Raw genomic sequence first — 24,055 nt, 5'->3', positions numbered from 1 at the left:
CATGTAACATGACCCTAAAAATAAACATTTTGACCTCAACCAGGATGAGACAGAGGTGTTTCTGCTGCTGACATTTATTAGCATCTTTATTAAGAGGATTAGAGTTATGATATAGGCATTTATAAAGATGGAAGACGTTCTCCGTGGATGTGAGTTAATGATAGAATGTCTTGTGGTGTTTGACTGATGAAGTTAGACATGCTCTGAGGATTAGAAAAAAAATCAGGCGGTGAAGATTTACTCCCTTTAGTTGAAATATTCATGAAAAGACATCTTCATAAAGGCACCACACCATTCGTCTTTTTGTTAATTGCGGTGGTGGGCCTCTTTGGCTCATTAGCGTTTTTTCCTTCAAAGCAGACAAACAAGTCATCAGTCTCCACTTTGGACAAACAGCAGCTTGGGTGCATATATAGCAGCCAGTGTTTTGATTATTCATCCGAGATGTTACATAATACCATCTGATAGCATCTGAAATGTGAAATCAGTCTTAAGAAAGGTGGGTGGAGAGTTTAATCTACCTGTCGTTTCATTTAAATGACAAGTGCAGTGATGATGTCAAGAGGTCAAACAGTCTCTCATGTTCAGGGAAGGAAAAAAAACGGTTTTAAAGAAGACAGCTTTGAACTGTCTCATAAAACCAGAGGAAGAATAGTGCACACAGTTATGCTAATGGATAACAAGCTAAGAGGCAAACTAAAGCCCTGATCACATTTGCATTTTTGCTAAAAAAGAAGACAACCTTTTCATCCACACAGTCTCATGCTGCATCAATATGCCCGTTTTCTTAATGCGGCTTTACACACAACATATCCTTGATTCCTAAATGCCTCCTGTAAACTGTAACACAATGAATCATGTGACAAATCAACAGAACTTTTTAAAAATCAATTCAGAAAAATATTCAGCAAAACGTACAGTAGCAATATACAAAGTTAAACAATCTAAATAATCTATTTTAACACTTCAAGTGTACTTATTCCAGTGGATGTAACTTACTAATAATATATAAATATATTGATATATTGCTTTATTAAACATGTAGGATCCTATACTTCTAACCAGTAGCTGCAGAAGGCAAGAAAAGCCTCACAGCAACTAACCACAATGAAATTCAGTCTTACGGGAAGGCTCCTGTCAAAGTAACTGATGTTCAGTCAGGTCCTGGCTCTATTGTCGACCGACTCAGATAAATTACTTTCCAATAAAGAAAAACCTTTATATGCAAACCCCACAGTGTCTTATAAAAGTGTTGTAGAAACTAAAAGGACACAGTACTTGAGTAGAGAAATGTCTTATACGTCTCCATATTTTGTTCAGAGTCCTGCTTTCCTATCATCCATTTTCCTCTATAGTAAGGCAGCAGCTACAGTGGGGTATTCATCAGAACATTGAATTAATTATCAGCAGTGATACATGTAAGCGATAACACGAAAAGTATGTCCTGCATTGAATTACAGTCATTGAAAGTGTTAGTTTGATTTTCTCTCTACTGCTTCTTTTCCAAAGATGCCAATTGCTCATTGTGACACCAGAGGCCACCATGTGCACATGACAGTGGACGCATGCACACTCCATTCATATCATTCAGCTGAGCCTGCCATCTTGTCTTTGGGGATTTGTGTAAAACAGAAAATGAACACAGTGCAGTTACAGAGCATCCTTCAGCTGAAAACAAACCTGAACCTACATTTATGTTCCTGTTTGTCCATTTTTCCTGAGGTGAAACCCCCCCCCCACTCTCCCAACGACCTCAACCACAAATGAGCTGAAGAAGTAGTAGTCCGTGTGTGTAAGTGTGTGTGTTTGTTTAGTACACAAACCACACCCGGACCCAACTGATTATAACCTGAATGTTGTGTCTTTATACAAAGCAGTCACTACAGAGGAGAAGTTGCAAATGTCTGTCTCAGTGTGTAGCTTTGAGTAACACAATTAAATACTGTTTGTTCAGCCCTGGATTCAAAGATTGCACAAGGCCAAAGTTACAACAACTAAATGAACTTTGCATCCACCTATGACAGGCCCTGATAAAATAAATTGAGTTGCCACTTTAGTTCTCATCTGTGAAAAATAGTCAAAAACTGATATAAATTACGTATTGGTTGCAATAGAATAAGATAATATTATTATTTAAAAATCATATGTTTTGAAAGTAAGAATAATGTCCTTCATGTGTGTGTGTGGGGTTTGTATGGTGTTTTTCCTGTTTTTGTAGTTTACTTTCACAATCAGCCAACAGCACTGAGTTTAAAATTAATAATACAATTATAAACATGTTAAAATGAGGTCTGTAGTAATTATGCAAATTGATGTTATCCATAAGTTCAAGTACGGCTGGGGTCAAATATCAGACATTCTCTCTCTCTCTCTTAACATTGTGAGATAGGACACTACCTTGGAGAAGTTACATGCTGTCCAAGGACCCTTCTAATATAAAACTCAGCAGTCTGTTGAATTCTAGCTTGGTGTTTTGTCTGTTGTCGAGTTTTAGGGCAAATCAGAAATTATTTTCTGTAAATGAGGTATAAAATGTAAAAAACAATGAAACACTGTGTTAACAGAATGGTATTCAGAGTCACAAATTCAAAAAGTAACCAAAAGTGAAATGACTGCAGGTGACTGAAAAACATACTTCCTTACAATCATCACACGGAGGACATCAAACAGGAAGTGTCTGTTGCCTCAGCTATTCTCAGCAGGCCACACAAATGTGGCCACACAGAGTGATTTATGGTTGGCCTTGAAAGGTCACAGTTGGTCGGGCCACACAGCTGGGCTCGTAGTCCACCCAAAATGGCTGCTGCCCTCTTCAAACTCCCCCTCACTGTGAATCTAAAAGGGATTGCTTTATAATAAGGCCCCACAGTATACAGAGCATGGGGCAGCAGTGTAAACAGATAGATCTGATTTAATTTAAGAATGACTTAAAGTGACACTCACTGAGTTTCTCTTTGTTGATTGAGGTTATATCAAAGTCAATTAAAAAACGTTTCTATGGTAAGTGTGATATAAGTCAATAGCTAAACCCAGTCTGAGTATCAATTGGGTCAAGGTGCAGAACACAGCATTAACAGTCGGACATATGATATTAATACAGTGATCACACTGCAGTTAAAAGCACAAGTCACAGTATGTTCCTAGTCTGCCTTCGTCTCAGCAGCAGGGGGCACTGCAGCTGAAGACACCAGTCTGGCAGCTTCATCCTGGGGCTCCACTGGGCCCTCTCCACCTCCTTCCTCCTCATCCTCCCTGTCCATGCCGAGAGGGGCCTGTCTCTGTGCCACGGTGTGCCTGGATCGAGCTCTGTGCCTTCGAGGGTGAAGGAAGAGCGCAGGGTCCGGCATGGCTGTGGGCTCTGCAGGGCCCATCACTCTCTCCATGGGCACGCACTCCCGGGCCCGCTCCACCCTGGAAGATGCCCTGCCGCTCTTACGCTTCGGTTTTACCACAGGGGAGGAAGGGGAGGCTCCTGACGTCATGTGTGGAGAAACGGAGTGCTGCTCGGCACCGTACTGGGGCCCCTGACTGTTGGCCCTGGCAAGGAGCACATGCCTCTGCTGCATCCGCTGGTGGTGAAGCTTCTGCCTCGCAGCGTGCAGCTGGAAGGAAAGGTACGCTGCTGCCTCTGTTTGTTTCTGCAGCTCTGTGTTGAGGATGGTCGAGCAGTGGCTGCGGCGCTTGAGCTCCTCCAGGAAGTGGCGCTCTTTTTCCTTGAGATTGGCTCTGAGGGCTCCCACCAAAGCCCCCTTGTGAGTCAGCTCATCACGCATTTCTCCTAAGGTGCAATCCTGCTCTTCAAGCCGGTTCTCCACGTGACGACAATGTTCTTCCAGGAGCTCCTCTTCATCCTGTAGATCTGACACAGAGAAGAAAGGCAAATGTTGAAACGTGTTCGAATAGGATTCTAATAAAACTTGTGTATGTGCTCAGTCCAATAATCCACAACGCACACACAAAAAGAAACACATAAAACAGACAGAGTATACAGACACAGTTAAATAATTGTGTTCTTTACTTTGTGACACATTGTCACAATCTCACTTATATATGCAAAGCTGAGCCTTTGTTGGCCCACGTCAACTTGACTCATCAGCACACGTGGACCAGAGCCACAATTCCAACATTATCCATATAAATCATATTTTTGGCACAGATATGTTCATTTAAAAATTATATGCAAGTAATAACTGGACGGTCTGAACCCAATCATGATAACTATTATTATTTCATTATGAAAAAATGTGTGAGCTACGAAATTGCTGTGGAGGCTTTAAAGTGGGACTGGGCAGCTGCTGGGAACAAACTGCTAAATATAATATACATTATATTTTATATATAGGTTGATTAGTGTAACCTACATTTCCAAAAAGGAAAGGCTGTACTGAAGCAGGACAATGTATCAAAATAACTTTTCATCATCCAGCATTGTTACAATCTAAGATGTGTTACTAAGACAGACACATTTTTAGCTTCTGCTTAAAATGTGACTTATCTTTATGTTTTCAGTGTAATGTGAAGTCTTAAAACGACTGAACAGAATCAAAAATCCAAAGACGTAAATACAAACAGAAAGAAATCCTTACGTGAGAGAAACTTATCCAATCATTCTTAGCTTTTTTAACTAAATCATTAATTATAATTGATCAATCGTCAAAACTGCTGTTTACTGTGTTTCTGGTTATCAATTTGTATTTTGACTTGGTTTGGTCGTGTTCCATCCACCAGCACAGAGGAGGCTGGGTTTACGTCCTATACTGCAGCCATCCACCAGGAGGCAATCTAGACACCTTTAGGAAGCCATTATATCATCCATCTTTATTAAACAGTATATGTTTGCAATAGATTTATATTTTGATATTTAGATTCTGTTTATCTCTTCCAAGCTTATATCCGAGGAAAGTAATTAAAACCAAAAACAGTTAATTCCGCACTATACAAACCTTTGTGTACTGTACAGTGTCATCATGCAGTACAGATAAGACATAATTTCCTAGACGGCTACAAAGACACACTAGTGCTTTAGGTCTTCTAACCCCAACCTCTGTCCCAAAGGTTTCATTTAAGACCGTATATATATTTTCTGCTTGTGTATATATATCCTTTGTGTTCTTTCATTCATGTGAAAATCCCCAGAGGAGAGGGAGGAATAGATGAAAAGGCCTGAGTCAGTGCAGCAACCTCAGGGCTGACTGAGCTGCAGCTTTCCATAGGAGAAGGAGATTACATCCACAGAGGCCGACGCTGACTGTCGAACTAGGACGAGGTTTCTGGGTGAGAGAATCTCAAAGGGTAGTGGAACATTTTGGAGTCCTCTAAGTTTGGAGTCCAGATTAGGCTTGAATGTAATAGGGTACTTCAAACGTCACTCTTTCCTTTCACGAACATCTTTTCATCCTTTTCGTTCCTTTTCTACATCCTTGTCCTTCCATAATTCCCCTCCAGGATTCTCTATGTCTCCCTTTGTCTTCCACAGTGGATCCTTTGGGGACCGATCAATCTCAGATTTTCTGTCGCTCATCACCACACCCAGGTTGAGCTCTAAACTAACTAATGTCCACCTTATGACCACCTAATGTGATATTCCCTTCCCATTGTAACCTTTCTTCCTCCACCATGTCTCCCAGCTCACCGCAGCCTGAACCTGCCGCCTTTACCTTTTCCATTAATTGCTCTCTTATATATACCTCTCTCTCCACCTCTTCCCCCCTCTCTTTTCCCGACTCTAAGCTTCCCCTCCCTCAGAGCAAAGCCTGTAAGCGGACACCCCCGCTGGGACCCTCGTGGAAAAATGAGAGCAGGAAAAAGAAAAAGAGGATGGATCAATTTTTTTGTCGAGGTAGGAGAGGAGAACAGGGGGCAGTGTGGTATTAATGGATCGTGGGATAACGTAATGTAATGTAGCCTCACACACACACAGGTTTGTACATCTATCTTAGAGGGGACACTCATAGACATAATGCTTTCCTAGCCCCATACCCTATTCTTAACCATCCAAACTAATTGCCTGAACCTGACCTAAAACCAATTCTAACCCAACCCCTCAAAACAAATCTTAATGATGAAACAGCCTGTTATAAGTGGGTCAGAAACTGAGGACCAGTCAAAATGTCCCCACTCTGTAGGTTGTAGGCTCAAAATAGTCCCCACAAAAAATATGTACAAGTACACACACACATTCAGCCTTTTGACTCTGTGTCTAATTCGCTGTGACAAAATGATGCCTGTCCCTGCACCCAGACACAATAGATGGTCCCGCCAACGTCAGCTACGATCCACTGTCTCTGCAGCTGTGTGTATATCTTCATACGGCCGTGACCATTTCTTTTCAAGCAGGAAAATGTGCACACATGTGACGAAAAAAGTAAATAAACACACACACAGGGGAAAACACAGATACACTTTGCACTGATGGTTTGAAAAAGACTTCCTGCAGCTTGTGGATGAACAGACAGAGAGAGATAAGGAGGCAGGGGTGAAAAAAAAAGAAGGCAGGCGGCTGACAGGGATCTGTCCCCGGGGGGAAGGGAGGGTGGGAAGGGCAGAGGGAGAGATGGATGCAGGCACAGACAGAGATGGTCGATTGGGGGTTGAGTGCAGCGAGAGAAACTGGCCCAGAGAAATGTAAACATGTCTCTGACTCTGTGTCTCCAAACCTGAAGACAACAACAACAAAAAAAGCATAAAAATCAATTCATCACTGTGAGTTTTACCTAATTGGCTTCTGCCTGAAGGCATCACCTTCAGCTCACTCGTCACTTCTGAAAAACACAGGAGAAAAACAGGAAAGAGCCATTAAAACCATGTGAAATCATATTGTTAGAGCATAAATACAGAGGCTGAGTGGTTCTGAAATAAGCTGCATGTACCCAGACGTTTCCTGTTGGTTAACATAGCAGATGCTCGATGCAGTTTCCAGCACATCACTGAGCTCATACATATTTTATGAGGCTAAATCTGAAACTTTACATCAAAAGAATTTGTGCCAGAGACTCTCTGCCAGTGACGCCCTGTAACTTAAATAAGATGTATAAGCATCATTAGCAATTCTCCCTGAAATCAATCCACACTTCAATAAAAACTGCTGCTGCTGCAATTTTGCTTCAAGGGGCAATGCAAACCAAGCAAATAGGAACCTATAGGGAGATATAGATGCTTGGTATTAAGCTGAAATTATTAAAACATAGGATGTTGCTAAGAAAATAACCTTTACTCACATTTCAATCCATAGCTACACTCTGTAAACATTCCACCTGCTGATGATTTAGAAACATCATGTTAGGTGTTATTTCTTAATAGAGCTAACACTGTAGATGAATTTCATAGCTTGATTTAATCTTTAACTTTTGCATCAAATATCTTGTCTGAATGTCTGAATGGACACTAATGCCATTCTCAGACATGAACTCTCAAAAATTTGGTTTTAGAGAAATTCGGTCCAGGCATTTTTCTGGAGTCTCCGATTTGAAGAACGCAGCAAGAGAATGTCCGGGTCAGACGCGTTCACAAGAACGGGAAAATGTTTCTGGGACATTCAGGCGAGGGTTGGTGTCCAGATCGAGCTCACAGCCTCCTGCAATCAATTCCACTGCTTTTTGTTTACAGAAAATCAACACCGAAGTCAGTTCTTATGACCAAAAGCTCTCGTTTCTCGAATCTTCTACGTGTATGTGGTACCTCTGGTTCATCTTGAGATATTTGCAATCTGCTTGTTTGTTTTTTAACTTATTTGTCTATTATAATGCTTTCCATTGTATTCTCACATGGGCTTATTCATGGACATTTTCTGGATATTTTACAAGGGCTGGCAGGAAAATATCCACTGCAACTGACTTGGGCAACATTTGCGTTCATACAGCCCATCTGAATAATATCAGGGAAAAGTCCGGACTTCAGTACATGTATGAAAGCAGGGTTAAAAGAGACATGATCATAGTAGCCGTCATAGTGAGAGAGTTGAATTGTGTCACAGTGAGATCACCCTGCAGTATGATTAGGATTATCCAAATATTACGTGATATGATATCTGGCACACTGACATTTTTAGATTCTGGATGGATTATATCTCATGTTCTGGCATTACAGCAACTAATGGTTTGAGAAGATAATGTATCAGACTGGTTTCAGTTATTAATGATGTTGGATTGTGTCTCTTGTGGAAACCAGACGGCCGCCTGGTCGTGTCTGGACTGTCACTCATCTCGATGGTCAGTCAGTGATGCCTGACTGTGGGGAAATCTTGTCATCAAGCTCTCAGCACACTAGTGTGTGTGTGTTTGTGTGTATGTGTGTGTCTGTCTTCAGTAATTTTTTGATTAATGGGGCATAGATTTGACTTCCAAGATCGGTTAAAAATAGAGATAATCTAGAGTAACACATGGTGGTTAGTTCTAACCTGGAAAGAGCCTGAAAAGATGAAGATGAGGGGGTGAAGAGGAGAAGAAGAAAGATAAAAGGAAGGAAGGAAGGAAGGTGGGGGTGTTTGAGGAATATGATTTTTTTTCGTTATTATCCTCATTCACAACTGCCGGAAGCATTTACAAAGTTCATATCACAGCAGGGTGCCGACGGTGAGAAATATTTCTCGAAAACAGAGTCACATAAAGGAAAAGGGGCGCTCAGCAGATTTCAGCATCCTGTGTGTGTATGTGTGTGAGTCTTTGTAGATCAGACTTATCTCCTGCATTCTCACTGAGCATTCCGGGGGTTTTGTTTCTCTGCTCAACCTTGGACGTTGTAAAGATATCTTGAAGGACAAACTGCACAAACACACCCGCAAATAATTGATTTCTGTGACTCACACATCATATCAGAGAAAAGTGCCCCATTTCAAAGACAGATAACTAAATTTGATTTAGCTTTTTGAAGAAGGGAACAGAAAGGCAAACACCTTCATGCCAATAAGGAGTAGCAGTAGTAGAGGTCAACAATACAACAACAGAAATAATTATGCATGATCCCACCATCAGATCAAGCTAGCAGTCCCTGTCCAGGCTGCACATGAGCGAGTCAGCAGCAAACAACTATCACACCCAAATGTAATTTTAAAGTTGAGCATTTTGACCAGCTCCATCAGGGGAGCGGGGGGGTGAGCCTGTCAGGGATTGTTTGTGGATGTGTGCAGGAGCAAATATAATCAACCCGTAAGTGAGCTCCGATAAATTGAAGTAGCAACGTTTGTTTTGACCTTCAAGTTTCTCCACATCGACCTATGATGAGAATCATAATTACATTTTTGAGAGATTGTAATTTTCAGTCTCATTTTCCTGCATGCTGGAAATCCATGAGCCTGTTCAGCAGCCATTTGATCCTACTTTGCCGTAAAAAGAAGATTTTCCAATATGGCATGAAACCATAATAAGAGGCTTTAAAGACGCTCGGCAGAAAGAGGAGATGATCTCGGGTGTTTCAGTGAATGTGGCAGAACACTGTCCCTGCTTATGCAACCCTGCAGAAACATCTGAGGAGTGTGGAGATAAAGGTCTGTGTTACAGGCAGACACAAACCGCTGAGCAGATTCATGACTCCAGCTGCTGCAGGACAAAGATTTATTTCTGTTTATGAGACACGAGGACAGAGTGTGTTTATTGCCAGAGAGAAAAAGCAGTAAATCTCTCTGAAGTCTCTGTTATTGATAAAATAATTTCTTATAATGTTGTTTTTCTGAAGGTTCAGCCAAACAGGACTGAACCGTCTTGTTTTCCTGGATGCTGAATGACTACATGAACATCACTTTGATTCTGTCTGGACAGAAGTCATCAACTATCTGTAAAACACACACACCATACACACACACACGTACACGTACACACACACACACGCACACGCACACGCACACGCACACACACACACACACACACACACACACACACACACACACACACACACACACACACAATATTTGTTTAACCAGAATCCCCTTTGGATGGATTACTAAGCGCTATGGAATCCATGGATTAACCAAACCATGATGGACATGTTTGTGTGCATCTTTGTGAGGATTTATTTGATTGACGATGAATGTGTGTGTATGTATGTATGTGTGTGTGTGTGTGTGCGAGTATTTTGTATGTTAGTCTGTACCATGTGTATGTTTGTGTCGAGTTTGTGAAGATGAAATATTGAGGGTTCTGTTATCTTTACAGCCCAATCATTTTAGGGTTTGAGGTTAGAATTAAGATCAGATTACTGCAATGTTCATATCACAATGTTTAAACTGTATTTAAGAGTGAGTGGGAAAACTGTTCAACCTCTGACTTGGAGATATCAGGAATTTCTGACCTAGAGAATATCTTTCACTCCATTCAAAAACTACAGATATATCAACAAACTGCTCATTTTATTTAAATTATACACTGTTACTTTCTACCTTCTAAAGACAGCAGCAAATACTTTAAACCACAAAAGCATCTGAATCTGGTGTGACAGTATAGTTTAGCACTAAGATTATAGGATCATGTGTGAACAAGTCAAAAAATCAGGTGTTCTGTTCTGTATTGAATGAATGCAGCATGATATGAGGGTGCAGGCTTTACGCATGTAACTGCATTAAAGGACAGGGACAGCCTCCGGTGAATTAATTAAATCTAATGTCCACACAAGTATAATAGCAGTGTGCGTGTGTGTGTGTGTGTGTGTGTGTTCATGTGCACTGGCTTGATTATATGGATGTATTATCCATTAAGCCTCAAACAGGAAATGATGCAATCTACAGGAATTGTAGCATGACATCACCATGTAGTCACAGTCTGCCTCTGATTGATGGAGCAGACCCCCACTCGATGAACAATGGGGAGCGTGTGCACATGGGTACTGTTTGGAAACGACAACAACTGAAGACTGTTACCAAACCACCACCACCACGACAACCACCACGCCCTTACATGATAAACTGGTCATGAAGCCAGAATAAAAGAAGGTGAAATCATTACAGCTGAATTATATGTGGGAGCAGGCTTGAAGGATTATTAAACCCTCATTAAAAAAAAGGCCTGGAACAATCGTCTTTCTAATAATCCATCAAGCCTGTAATTAAAGCTCTGAATTAATGTTCTGTGTGACGGTAGGGGGTCAATGAGAGGGGTCCCTGCAGATTAATGAAGAATTAAAGCAGCTGAGAAGGAAAGCAACACGAAAGAAGAGGTTCAAATGAAGCAGATAAACATGAGCTGTTTACAGCTGAAGTCACTGGTCTGTTGTTGACAGAGAATGTATAACAGTGTATTCTGATTATTGATGAATCGTATCCATCATTTTTCAAGTGAAAATGACAAACATGATCTGTTCTGTCAAACATGAGGATTTGCTGCTTTTCTTCACACATGGTATAAAATATCTTTGGAGTCTCACTTGGACAAAACTAAACTTTGATGTGATGGGAAGTATAGTATAAAGTAAAATATATATAGTTAACTTTCTCATTCATTTGAGGGTCTATGTTCCTATATAAATGATATAACCACTAAAAATGTCTTAGGTGTTCCAGGGGACATAATGGTCTCTCTCTTTCTCACTCACACACACACCACACACCACACACACACACACACACACTGTTCACCTGAGCATCGTTTCTGCAGGGAGAGGATCTCCAGGTGGAGGCCATGGAGCAAGGTGAGGTGCTCCTGCCGGAGGAACACCATGCTCCTCTCCACACTCTTTAACTGCTGGGACACGCTGCTGCTCTCATCAGCCATGGCTGCACTCTGGAGACACAGGGAGAGAATTGGCATTGGTCAAATACTCATGTCTAGTTTCTAAATTATTAGACCTTACACTTGATACACTTTAGGAATAATAAAATAACACTTGGCAGATTGTACCGACGAGCTCGTGGCCAAAGTAGCTACTATATAAAGCTGTAAATGTCATTTTCTCACACTGTGATGAACGCTGCAGAGGGAGGGGATTGAAAGTATTGAGGTCATGTGGTGGTGGTGGTGTGTGTGTGGGGGGGGCTGCTATAAATAAGGTATTGATGACCAGAGAGATCAACAGAAATGGGAGCAAACGTGCACAGACATTTTCGCTCAAACCTGATGAAAGGCCAACTCAGCAATAGTTTCTTGTAAACTAGTTCAAGCAGCAATATGATTTTCCATCTTGGGCTTCTAACACAGTAATCTATCCGTTGGCAAATCACAACATTCAAACATAAAAAATCAATTCAAAAACATTCAAATCATTATAATTCGATTGCGCAAACATTTAAAAAGTAAATCTTGCAATTTCAAGTCATTGACATATTCATATACATCAATGTACTATCAAAAAACAAGTATTTGATTAAACTCATATCTCATTTCTCTGTAAACGAATACTATGGAATGCCAGGATTACAATAACAAACATGACTTTTTTTTTATATCACCATATTTATAAGGAATGGCAGGAAAATCCTGCAGGATACATCTACAAACCCAACTACGCATTCTGAAATGAACAATCACAACAACACAAGTGTCTCTTCTTACCTTCGAATTGATGTAAAGTGTCTAAATCTCAGAGAAGTGGTTTGCAATGGTTATAAAAACGTCCTCCGGTGCGGGCATACCGGCCTCCGGCGCTGGTCCAGATCCTGCAGACTGCGGTGCTCATCCACAGACATGTTATCTGACTGAGTCTCAGCCGCATGTGACGCCTTCTGATCCCAGCAGGGGGGGGGGAGGAGAGGATGGAGAGGATGGAGAAAGGCACAAACACCGCTGCACTCTGGAGAAACCGCTGTCCTGCGTCATGTTCTCAGAGTCCGAGGATGAGGTGCTCGGCCCATGTTTTCTTACATATAGTCTCCAACACGCACGCGTCTGCTCCCCATCACACGCACGTCAGGCTGCTGCGGACGCTGAGCTCGGAACAGCCGTGAAAACAAGCGCAGACAACGCGAGAGCATCGTACGAGAGGGAGGAGGGCAGCTGATTGGAGGGAGCAGCCCCGGTCTGGATATATGGAGTCTGGAGAGGATCAATACCAAGTGTGGACTTGTGGGAGTACAAAGGAAAACACACCTTCATGTCAAATATATACCAAAGCAATGTGATTACAAACAATCATAGTTTAAACATCTGATGCAAATAGAGTTTCATTATTCTGAGACCCATGGTTTTTGGTTGGTGAGATTTCAGCACCACGAACAGAGGCTGATTCAGTGTTTGTCATCCTGAGGACCAAGCATTCAGTTTGTTATCAAATAAAAGTCTTTAATTTGTGCAAAGGAAGTGAGGACACACACACACAAAGAGGCTGCTATTAATATTATTAAATCCCAGGCCACATGAGTAAAGAAGCAAAGTATATAAGTATCAACAACAAATGGTAGGTTCAAGGTTAATAATACTTTAAATCTAAAGAAATTCCAATGCTCCCTATGATAAGATATAGCCAGCCATGCAATTAAACCACATATTAAAACAATACATACCACATCATCTAATAAAAACTCTCAGTTCAAACAAACAAACAACTACACGACAAATGCTATATAATAAAGCTTAGGGTAAAATAACATTTCAGATTTCATGTCCTCCCAACATACTTCTTGTACAAAAGAAAATGTGACTTGTAGTTTACTTGGGTGCATTCCTATTTAAATTCACAAGATTTCATAGAACATTGTAATGTTGAATATATATTTCTATGTACAAAAGTTATAAAATTAGCATTTACCTCTAATGGGCCAAATACTGGACTAGTTCTAGGTTCTGGGTTTTAAGGAGTGGGGTGAAAGCATAAATAATAAGCCAGAGATCAGGTACTTTAAATTCAAAGCCGGCACTTTACTGAACACACTTAACAAATAACATAATAAATAAAGTATATATCATAAACATAATAAACTTAATAAACATATACACACATAATTCAAACAATAAAGGAGGGGTTAGACGAGTGGAGCTCTTCACTCTTCTTCCCTGTATTCTCTTGTTCGGTGTGATAGTCTTTTCAAAATAAAGTTCCGTTCGAAATCCTTAATTAGTTCAATTCAAAAAAAAGAAAATGTTGATACTCCTACCACTCTGGCAGTGAGCAAAGTCCAATCCGGGCAGTGGCAGAAGTCCAGTCCAGGTGGAAAGGGATGGTTGATTCAGCCCTTACGACCGGAGTCCGCCGATCTTCTCGCTCGCCATCTTGTCTCGGTTGCATGTGTATCCTCCAACACACACACGTGTCTCCTCACAGGTTCCCTGATCGTGGAACCTCTTCAAGCATGTAAAGCACTTTTCAACAAACTCTGGGTATTGCTTTTAAGTCTTAACATATCTTTGTAACACATGGTTTTTAGCAGCCAAACATCTTCGCTCTCCTCTTTCCTTTTGTTTGTCCTTTTGCTTCTCTCGAGTCTCCTCCCTCACTTCCCTTTTATACTCTATTATGTGCCTCCCCTTCCTGTCACCTCCACAGAGGGAAAATCTCTTAAAGGGGAAAGCACTCTCACCTGTCTTAAAGGGAAAGCGTTTTTAGTCAGAAGACTTTTAATATTTCTCCATTAAATGATCTTTAACATGGGTTTTAACTGACTTTAACCAGTTTTACTTATTTATTAATTTAATGGACTATTTATCTATCTATACATTTACAATACATTTTTATATTTATTTATATCACATTTATCTATATTGTAACTATTTAATGATTGATATTTAATGTGGACTATTTATTTATTTAGTATACATTGCAATGCATATTTATATATTTCAAGTATATCTATATTATCACTTTTATAATATGGGAGATATTAATATGGGTTACATCCTCCCCACTTTACCTTTTGCACGTCCCTGTGCAAAATACTGAATCTATACTATACTATCATAATTCTATGTGGTTTTGAGTCTGTGAATACGTCAGTCAAACTCTGCAACAGAGACTGGACTATTGTCACTAATGGATTTCCTAATTCAGGGTAAGTCAGTCGATCAATAGGCTTTCTGTCTCTGGTGGATCGTCTTGGGGGTTCTGTCTCAGTGTCAGGTTGTTTTTGAGAAGTTTCAATGTCATTCCCTTCTTCATTGGCTTGATTAGGGGATGAGGGAATGTTCAGGTCCTCTTTTGGGAGGTCTTGAGTATTCTGTTCCTCAGGTAAGATGCTCTCCTCAGGTAGAGATGAGTTACTTTCCTCAGGTTCAAGTCTGTCAATGTCTGCAGCATCAGATACGATGATTCCTCCAAGATCAGGTAAGCAACTCTCATCTTGGTGCGGAAAACAGATTTCATCAGGATCAGGTGGGTATAAGTCACAAGTTTCTGCTGGAGCATCTTGAGGGATAGTCCTGTCTGGAACTTGTTCTGCGGGTTCTGGGACTTGGTTGAAACCCAGGGTCTCCACTCGTTGGTTTCTATGACCGTCATAATAGTACTCTTCAGAGTCGGATTGAGATTCACTCCCATCTGCCGTATCTGAGCTGTCTCTCGGATGTTGTCGGGTTCTTGGCCGCCTGGCCGTCTTTATTGTGTCAGTTTCACTCTCTGCCGAGGTCATCGGGAGGAAACCACATGACAGCAAAAGGTCACGGTGAAGGGTTCTCTGTGGACCCTCTCTGGTCTCAGGTCTGACAACATACACTGGAACGTCTCCACATTGTTTTAGGACAACATACACGTCTGACTCCCACTTGTCAGCTAACTTGTGTTTGCCTCTTAGGCGGACATTTTTTACTAAAACTCGGTCGCCTACTCTCAAGGTGGACTCAACAATGCACTTGTCAAATCTTGTTTTGTTGCGTGCAGCTGTTTTCTTTGCATTTTCAGCAGCAACTCGATAACTGGTCTCAAGATGAGATTTCAGGTTCTGAATGTATTGAGAATGTGATCCTGGTTGGTGGTGGACTGGTAGACCAAAGGCAAGGTCTATGGGCAATCTAGGCTGTCGCCCAAACATCAGCTCATAAGGGGTAAAGCCTGTCACTTCGTTTTTTGTACAGTTATAGGCGTGTACCAAAGGCTTGACGTAATTACGCCAATGACTCTTTTTCTTGTTCTCAAGGGTTCCCAATATGTTTAGCAGGGTTCTGTTGAAACGTTCAACGGGATTCCCTCTAGGATGATAGGGGGTGGTCCTTATTTTCTGGGTGCCAATAAGGTCACACAACTCTTTAATTGTACGGGACTCAAAGTCGGGACCTTGATCGCTATGAAGTCTCTCAGGGATGCCATAGTGGACAAGGAAGTGATCCCATAAGCACTTAGCCACTGTCTTAGCCTTTTGGTTTGATGTAGGGATGGCAACTGCGTACTTAGTAAAGTGGTCAGTGATGACCAGAATGTCTTTGGTGTTACTTGAATCTGGTTCTAGTGAGAGAAAGTCCATGCACACAAGCTCAAGTGGTCTTGTAGCTGTGATGTTAACAAGTGGTGCAGCTTTCTCGGGTAAAGATTTGCGTCGTATGCAACGATTGCAGGTTCGGATCTTGTTTTCCACATCTGTGGACATTTTGGGCCAATAAAACCGCGCTCTGACAAGGTCTATTGTGCACTCCATGCCCATGTGACCAACATCATCATGTAGGCTCTTCAAGGCCAGGGGCCTCAGCTCTTCTGGCAGTACAAGCTGGTAGGTTGTTCTTGTCGTTTTCGATATAAAATGCCATCCAACATTTCCAGTCTGCTCCATTCTCTTAGTATCAGCCAGAGTTCAGGGAGTTCCTTCCTCACAGTTGGTGGAGGTTTCTCTCCTGACTCCATCTGGTGTATCACCTCTCGGATAGTTGCATCAGCTCTCTGTTTTTCCATCAGCTCAGCAGCTGTGAGATACGGGATGATGGGCAAACCCCCACACTGATTTTCATCGGCAAAGGTTGTAGGTATGGCTTTTGGGTTATGGGCGAGAGACATGACTAAGGTGGAAACAGGCTGTGTCGCTGCAATTTCATCCTCCACGATGTGATGGACAAAGTGTTTCTCACAAATTGCTTTGACTGTGCCCTCAGTCATTAGGTTAGAGTATTCGGGCTGAGACATGTGTTTCTTTGCAAACTGCTGTATCCTTTCGACCTCTTTTTGTGATGTGAAGTCATCAGTCAATACAGGGTGTGGACGTCTGGAAAGGCCATCTGCATCTTGGTTTTGCTTTCCTGCTCTGTACTGGAGCTGAAAGTTGAATGTTGACAAGGCAGCTAGCCACCTGTAGCTTGTAGCATCTAGCTTTGCAGAGGTGAGTATGTAGGTTAATGGGTTACTGTCGGTAACAGCAAGGAATGAACTTCCATACAAATAGTCTTGGAATTTTTCTGTCACTACCCATTTAAGGGCAAGAAATTCTAATTTGTGTGCTGGGTATCTGGCTTCACACGGTGAGAGGCCACGGCTTGCATAAGCGATAACACGTCTCTGTCCTTGCTGCTCCTGGTACAGAGCAGCACCTAACCCGACTGTGCTCGCATCTGTATGCAAGATGTAGGGTAACTTGGGGTCTGCAAATCCAAGGATGGGGGCAGTTGTCAACTTTTCGGTGATGGTTTCAAATGCTCTTTGACAATTTGTTGTCCATCTGTCTCCGAAGATATCTTTAGGGTTGTGGTATTTCTCTGTGTTAACTCTGGAGTTACTGCGTTTCCGCAGGGGTGGGTATCCAGCAGTTAGAGTATTGAGAGGTTTCACAATCTTTGCATAATCTTTGATAAACCGTCGGTAATAACCGCAAAATCCCAAGAAGGTTCTAAGTTCCTTCAGGTTTTTTGGCTTTGGCCAGGTTTTAAGGGCAGCTATCTTGTCAGTGTCTGTTTCGATGCCTTTTTCTGACACAACGTGCCCTAGATATTTGACTGAGGTTTGAAAGAATCTGCATTTTTCAGGAGACAACTTCAGGCCATACTCCCTCAATCTGTTGAGAACATTTAGAAGCCTTTCCTCATGTTCCTCCAAAGTTGAAGAAAAAATGATGAGGTCGTCGATGAAAACCAGAACTTGCTTCAGGTTTAGCTCTCCCATGCAACGCTCCATGAGTCTTTGGAATGTGCTTGGGGCATTTGTTATTCCCTGAGGCATCCTGTTGAATTCAAAAAATCCAAGTGGGCAGACAAATGCCGTCTTGTGTTTATCTGACTCCTCCATTTCGATCTGGTAAAAGCCAGACTTCAGATCTAAAACAGAAAACCACTTGGATCCATTTAAAGCTGAGAATGACTCTTCCACATTGGGTAGGGCATATGAGTCCTTTACAGTCTGGAGGTTAAGCTTCCTGTAGTCTATGCAGAGCCTGATGTCACCATTCTTCTTTTTGACGACTACAATCGGTGAGGAGAAAGGTGACTCCGATTCGCGGATGATTTCTGCATCTAGGAGTTCTCGAAGATGGCTACGCACAGCCTCAATGTCTTCTGGATGTATCGGTCTCGCTCTGTGTTTAAATGGTGTCTCGTCACTGAGCTTTATGTGATGTTTCATTTTTTCAGTGCGTCCAAAGTCAAGATCCCGCTGAGCGAACACATCTGGCATTGACTTCAGCTTTTCTGTGAGTCGCTCCTTCCACTCATTAGATATTGGAGAGTCTCCAAAGTTGAAGTTTATCTTAGTCACTTGGTCAGGTTTAGTAAGAGAGTCCGAGTTTTTGGTTGTGATGAGCTGAACTCTTTCGATAGCATTCACTTCCGCTATCACAGTCTCGGGAAGGATGGTGATGTCATGATCCGATTCATTTTTGAGGATCACTGGTATGCGGCGGGGTGATTTGGATGAGAGACTTGCTAGACCATTTGTTACCATTATGCCACCTGGTAGAAAAGAGGCTTTTGAAGTCTCCACCGTGACCCACTCTCCAGCATCTGGTGCTCTGCAACTGATCAATCCTTCCACAACTCTGGTTTCACCAGGCCTGATGGTCTCAGGATCATGGCTGAGCAGTCTTACAACTCCTACTCTGGGGTCAACTTTCTGTCTTCGTCTCATTTCAAGGGTTTTGAGGACAACTTTGTATCCATATGACATATATTGGTGGTAATGAGGTGCAGCCTCTGAGTACTGCTCGTACAGGATGTCTAGAGTGTTGGTGCCTATTAAAACATTTGACATGGTTGAGCGCATGTCAGGCACAATTAAGGCCAAAGTGGGGACTTCAACATCTATGCCAAGGGAACTCTTGGGGAATGTGATATCTATTTTGACATATCCTAAGTAGGGGACATCCTGGCCGTTAGCAGCCTCCACTTCAAGCAGGTTGTCCAGGGATTCTATAGGTAAATGTAAGAGGTTTTGTTTGTGGAATGAATTTGGTATCGTTGTCACTTGTGAACCTGTGTCCAACAAGCAGTTACAGGCTTTTTCTGCAATGATGACTTCTGCAGTTGTTTTTGCTCCGATGAGCCCCTTTGGTAGGGTTACTGTCTGTTGTCTTGAGTGTGAGTATCCTGAGGTGGCGCACCATTTCCTTTTGGGACACTTTTCCTGGAGTCCAATCCCTATTTGTCCCTCAATAGTGACTGATGCCAGTTTAACTGATTGGATGTGGAGGAACCGGTTTTCTGTTCCCACTCTAGTTGTCTTTTCTTCAGCAGCTGCCTCTTTGCAGCCACTAGTGTAGGGTTTGGTTCAGCTTCACACTGAGGTTTGATGTGTCCATCTTCACCGCACCTGAAACAGTACCAGGGTCTTGGTTTATTTGTGTAGTTATTGTTCACATCAGAGTTGTTGGACCGTAATTGTTGTGGTCTGTGACTCTGAGCTGGGGACTGTGTGGTTGTAGCTTTGAAGGATGGTTTGTTTGAAAACGATTTATTGTCTTTTTGTTTGATTTGTGAGAGTTGAGACTGTATCTCAGCTATCTGTCTTTTCAGGCCCTGTATCTCAGAGTGAGGGTCACTGCGTCTGTGAGGTGATGTAGTATAGTCTTCATCATACTGAGCATAGGAACCTTGGAAGTGTGAGGACACCTTCTGCTTTGAGGCACCGAAGTACTGCTTCATGCGGGAGTCTTTGGAGTCACGTTTTCCCTCTGTAGTGCGAAGTAGCAACAAGAGTTCTGCAAAGGTGGGTGGGTTCTGTTTCTTTTGTTCTAGCTTTAGCTCAGATATCAGAGTGTTGTCCCAACAGCCTCTGCAGAATTGTTTCAGAAGCTGGCTGTCCAGATCGGTTGCAGTTACTCCTCCTCTCCTGAGGGTGGTGTTCAGCATCACTTGCAGTCGTTGGAGATATTCTGAGGATTTCTCACCATAGTTTTGCAGTGTGTTGAGAAACTTTGCGTAAAGGTCATCTCCATCTTCAACTGTGCCAAAAGCTGAATCCAGAATGATCAAATACATTGAGGGGGATGAGTGAGGTGTCAGATGTTTCACTATGTCAACCGCAGGTGAAAAAATGCTTTCATGTATTTTTCTGGATTTGTGTAGGTCTGATTGTTGTGTGTCTCTCAGTAAAAAGTCTGCGTTGGAACGCCATGTCTCATAGTCCACTTCATGGTTTGGACGGGGGCTGCGTCCAGAGAAGGGTCGGAGTCTAAATGAAGCATGTGTTTGCAGTGTTAAATCTTCGTGCTTGACTATGTGCTCAACGACAACCTTTTGCATTTCAGGTGGGCAGAGATTAGAAAAGCTCAGGGTGGCCTGTGTCTTTTCTTTTGGGGGATGTTGATACTGAGTTGGATCAAATTTCACATCAGATTTAGAGTCATAAATATTTTCTGGGAAACTAACACTGGGCTGAGGGTTCACCTGTGCTGCAGTCACAAGAGGATGTCTCTGGGCGTCATCTGAATCTGTGTCTTCATCTTGGTCATCCAAGATCTCCTGATGAACAGTCTCGCTAATGCGAGAGAGCTCTCCTTTGAGCACATCTGCAAAGTCCTTGCCGCTCTGCTTTGCAATCTCCTTCAGTCCTTTCAGAAACATCCTGGTGGCTGACTTAGTATCTGCAGGTGTGTAGGCACTTGCTAAGGCCTGGATGAAGTAAGTCACGTCTGTCTGAGTCTTGCTTATCAGTTTATATGGTAGTAAGGGTAAGAGTGACTCTAGGGCTGTATCATACGTAAACTCTATAATGATCTGCTTTTCAGATTGGGGCAAGTCTACGTGGATTCTTCTTTGAATCGAGCCATATAATTTTAAAAAGTCATAAAGTTCTTCATCAGTCTCTGTATCTGTTAAACCACTGACTAGTAGAGAGTTTGTAATTTTAACATCCAAAGTTTGAATTACTTCCATCATGAATTAATTAAGTTAATGCGGTTATCTGGTCTCTGATTATTAATCTATGCTTTGGCCACTCCTGGCTAGCTCGCCAAATGTAGCATTTACCTCTAATGGGCCAAATACTGGACTAGTTCTAGGTTCTGGGTTTTAAGGAGTGGGGTGAAAGCATAAATAATAAGCCAGAGATCAGGTACTTTAAATTCAAAGCCGGCACTTTACTGAACACACTTAACAAATAACATAATAAATAAAGTATATATCATAAACATAATAAACTTAATAAACATATACACACATAATTCAAACAATAAAGGAGGGGTTAGACGAGTGGAGCTCTTCACTCTTCTTCCCTGTATTCTCTTGTTCGGTGTGATAGTCTTTTCAAAATAAAGTTCCGTTCGAAATCCTTAATTAGTTCAATTCAAAAAAAAGAAAATGTTGATACTCCTACCACTCTGGCAGTGAGCAAAGTCCAATCCGGGCAGTGGCAGAAGTCCAGTCCAGGTGGAAAGGGATGGTTGATTCAGCCCTTACGACCGGAGTCCGCCGATCTTCTCGCTCGCCATCTTGTCTCGGTTGCATGTGTATCCTCCAACACACACACGTGTCTCCTCACAGGTTCCCTGATCGTGGAACCTCTTCAAGCATGTAAAGCACTTTTCAACAAACTCTGGGTATTGCTTTTAAGTCTTAACATATCTTTGTAACACATGGTTTTTAGCAGCCAAACATCTTCGCTCTCCTCTTTCCTTTTGTTTGTCCTTTTGCTTCTCTCGAGTCTCCTCCCTCACTTCCCTTTTATACTCTATTATGTGCCTCCCCTTCCTGTCACCTCCACAGAGGGAAAATCTCTTAAAGGGGAAAGCACTCTCACCTGTCTTAAAGGGAAAGCGTTTTTAGTCAGAAGACTTTTAATATTTCTCCATTAAATGATCTTTAACATGGGTTTTAACTGACTTTAACCAGTTTTACTTATTTATTAATTTAATGGACTATTTATCTATCTATACATTTACAATACATTTTTATATTTATTTATATCACATTTATCTATATTGTAACTATTTAATGATTGATATTTAATGTGGACTATTTATTTATTTAGTATACATTGCAATGCATATTTATATATTTCAAGTATATCTATATTATCACTTTTATAATATGGGAGATATTAATATGGGTTACAATATGTTGCCATTTTATAGAACTACGCTACTTAGCTAAAATTAAAATGCTGTAATATTAGTGATTCTGTAATATAGATGCTTCCTTAAAAATGAATATTTTGAATTGTGATGGAGTACCTTCACATTGTTCTATTGCTACCTATACCTAAGTAACATATCTGACTATAATACGTCAATAATCCCAAAATCTCTTCTTACACCTGTCAGACAAGTGGAACAGTGAAAGGACAACACAAAGTTTCATTTCAACGATCTTTATTTTTACGTTAAACAAATAGTTATTGTATAAAACATAAATTGGATTTTCATTTACAAAACATTAAAAATAAAACTGTTATACAACTAATAAGGTAGGTTTGTTTGCTGCGGACCCCATTAACCGAGCCTTTATTTGAAACTGCCGTCACCGTGATGTCACTGTGAATGTTGCTTTGTGAGTTAGTAAAGAAAACCCATCTGTACAAATGACACACGCTGACAAAAGCATTGACTTATATTCATCAGAGAAAAAATCTTGTGATAGTTTGATGCTCAGAGACAACAGATGATTTTACTTTACTTTAAAGACATCAGCCAGTCTCTGATGCTTCAGTATTTAAGGTTCTCCCTCTTAACGGTTGGATCAGTCCTTGATGAGCTGCTCAGTATCAATAGTCTTCAATAAATTTATTTATTTTAACCGTAAAATCCTCAATAAATATCAATATTTCACCAATCACCAGAAAAGCACCACTATACCCATGGAAATACAAGATCACAGCACCATCCTGTGGCCTCAGGCAATTATGATTAGGAAACAAAAACATAAGAAACAAGAAAAAACAGAATTGGAGTGAAAAGAGCTGAATCTTTTTTCTAGGAAGAATCTTGACTTGGCTGCTGTCCTATAAGAGCACCCGGCAACATCATGAACAAATCTGCTATCAAACATGTGTAATTCCAATAACGTTACAGCTTTACAAAACATTCACAAACATAAGCTTGTTTGTTAGAAAGACTTTCAATCATCATCACCAGTTTTCCTAACTAGAACCACAAAGCTGCCCAAAACATTTGAAGAAAAGCTAATCTAGATTCACAATTTAAAATAAAATTAAAAAGAGCATCATCTTTCATAAAAAGGCAACATGGAGTTAAGTCACAACAATAATAATAATTCCACCTCTACTGCCTTCCTCCCAAAACAGTGCAGTCTGTTTAGTGCAGCCATGTCTTGGTGTTTATGGACTTTGTTTGTGTCAATTATTTATCTGCAAAATACATTGAGTCCAACACAGTTCAGTTCAGCAACAAATCCTCCCTTCATGAAGGTTATATTGTTCTGTGTATTCTAATACATTTATACATACATTTTATGTATGGTAACATACCTGAAATCTAATCAGTTCTTCTTTAAGTCCAAGTAATCGAAGTTTGAAAAAAATTAGCTTCAGGCCGACTTGAGATTTTATATTCAAGAAACCAAAAACCTTTTTTTGAGGCCTTCAACCACCAAAATCTAATCACTAGTTAAATGCTATTTTGTTATGTGACCTTTGACCAAAATCTCATCAGTTCATCTTTGAGTCCAACTGAACATTTTGAACAAATCTGAAGAAATTCCCTCAAGGTGTTCTTGAAATATTGTGTTCACAAGAATGGGATGGCCAAGCGGACAACCCCAAAACATTGGAGGTATTATAAAAATTGTTATAAAATAATGTTCACTGAAGATGGTGAGATCGATCACAGGACTGCTCTGAGTTAGAC

At 41.1% G+C, this 24,055-nt stretch overlaps 1 protein-coding gene across 1 annotated transcript; it reads right to left on the bottom strand.

Annotated features, from left to right (window-relative positions):
- Positions 1–3,140: 3,140 nt before the first annotated feature.
- Positions 3,141–11,696, bottom strand: ccdc92ba (coiled-coil domain containing 92Ba). Its single transcript, XM_061072461.1, has 3 exons — positions 11,561–11,696; positions 6,714–6,761; positions 3,141–3,859 (listed from the first exon to the last, which is right to left on the bottom strand). Exons 1-3 carry the CDS (start codon positions 11,694–11,696, stop codon positions 3,141–3,143), a joined length of 903 nt encoding a protein of 300 aa, XP_060928444.1.
- Between the last annotated feature and the right edge of the window lie 12,359 nt (positions 11,697–24,055).

This window comes from Limanda limanda, chromosome 6 (assembly GCF_963576545.1).
Source record: "Limanda limanda chromosome 6, fLimLim1.1, whole genome shotgun sequence".
NCBI lineage: Eukaryota > Metazoa > Chordata > Actinopteri > Pleuronectiformes > Pleuronectidae > Limanda > Limanda limanda.
The sequence above is the reverse complement of the archived record's forward strand: the minus strand, read 5'-3'. Positions and strand labels throughout refer to the sequence as shown.

Coding starts and splice junctions, on each gene's coding strand:
- ccdc92ba (XM_061072461.1), bottom strand. CDS start 11,696: ATGGCTGATGAGAGCAGCAGCGTGTCCCAGCAGTTAAAGAGTGTGGAG. Junction 6,762..11,560: donor CCTGCAGAAACGATGCTCAG/GTGAACAGTGTG, acceptor TGTGTTTTTCAG/AAGTGACGAGTGAGCTGAAG. Junction 3,860..6,713: donor TTCAGGCAGAAGCCAATTAG/GTAAAACTCACA, acceptor TCTCTGTGTCAG/ATCTACAGGATGAAGAGGAG.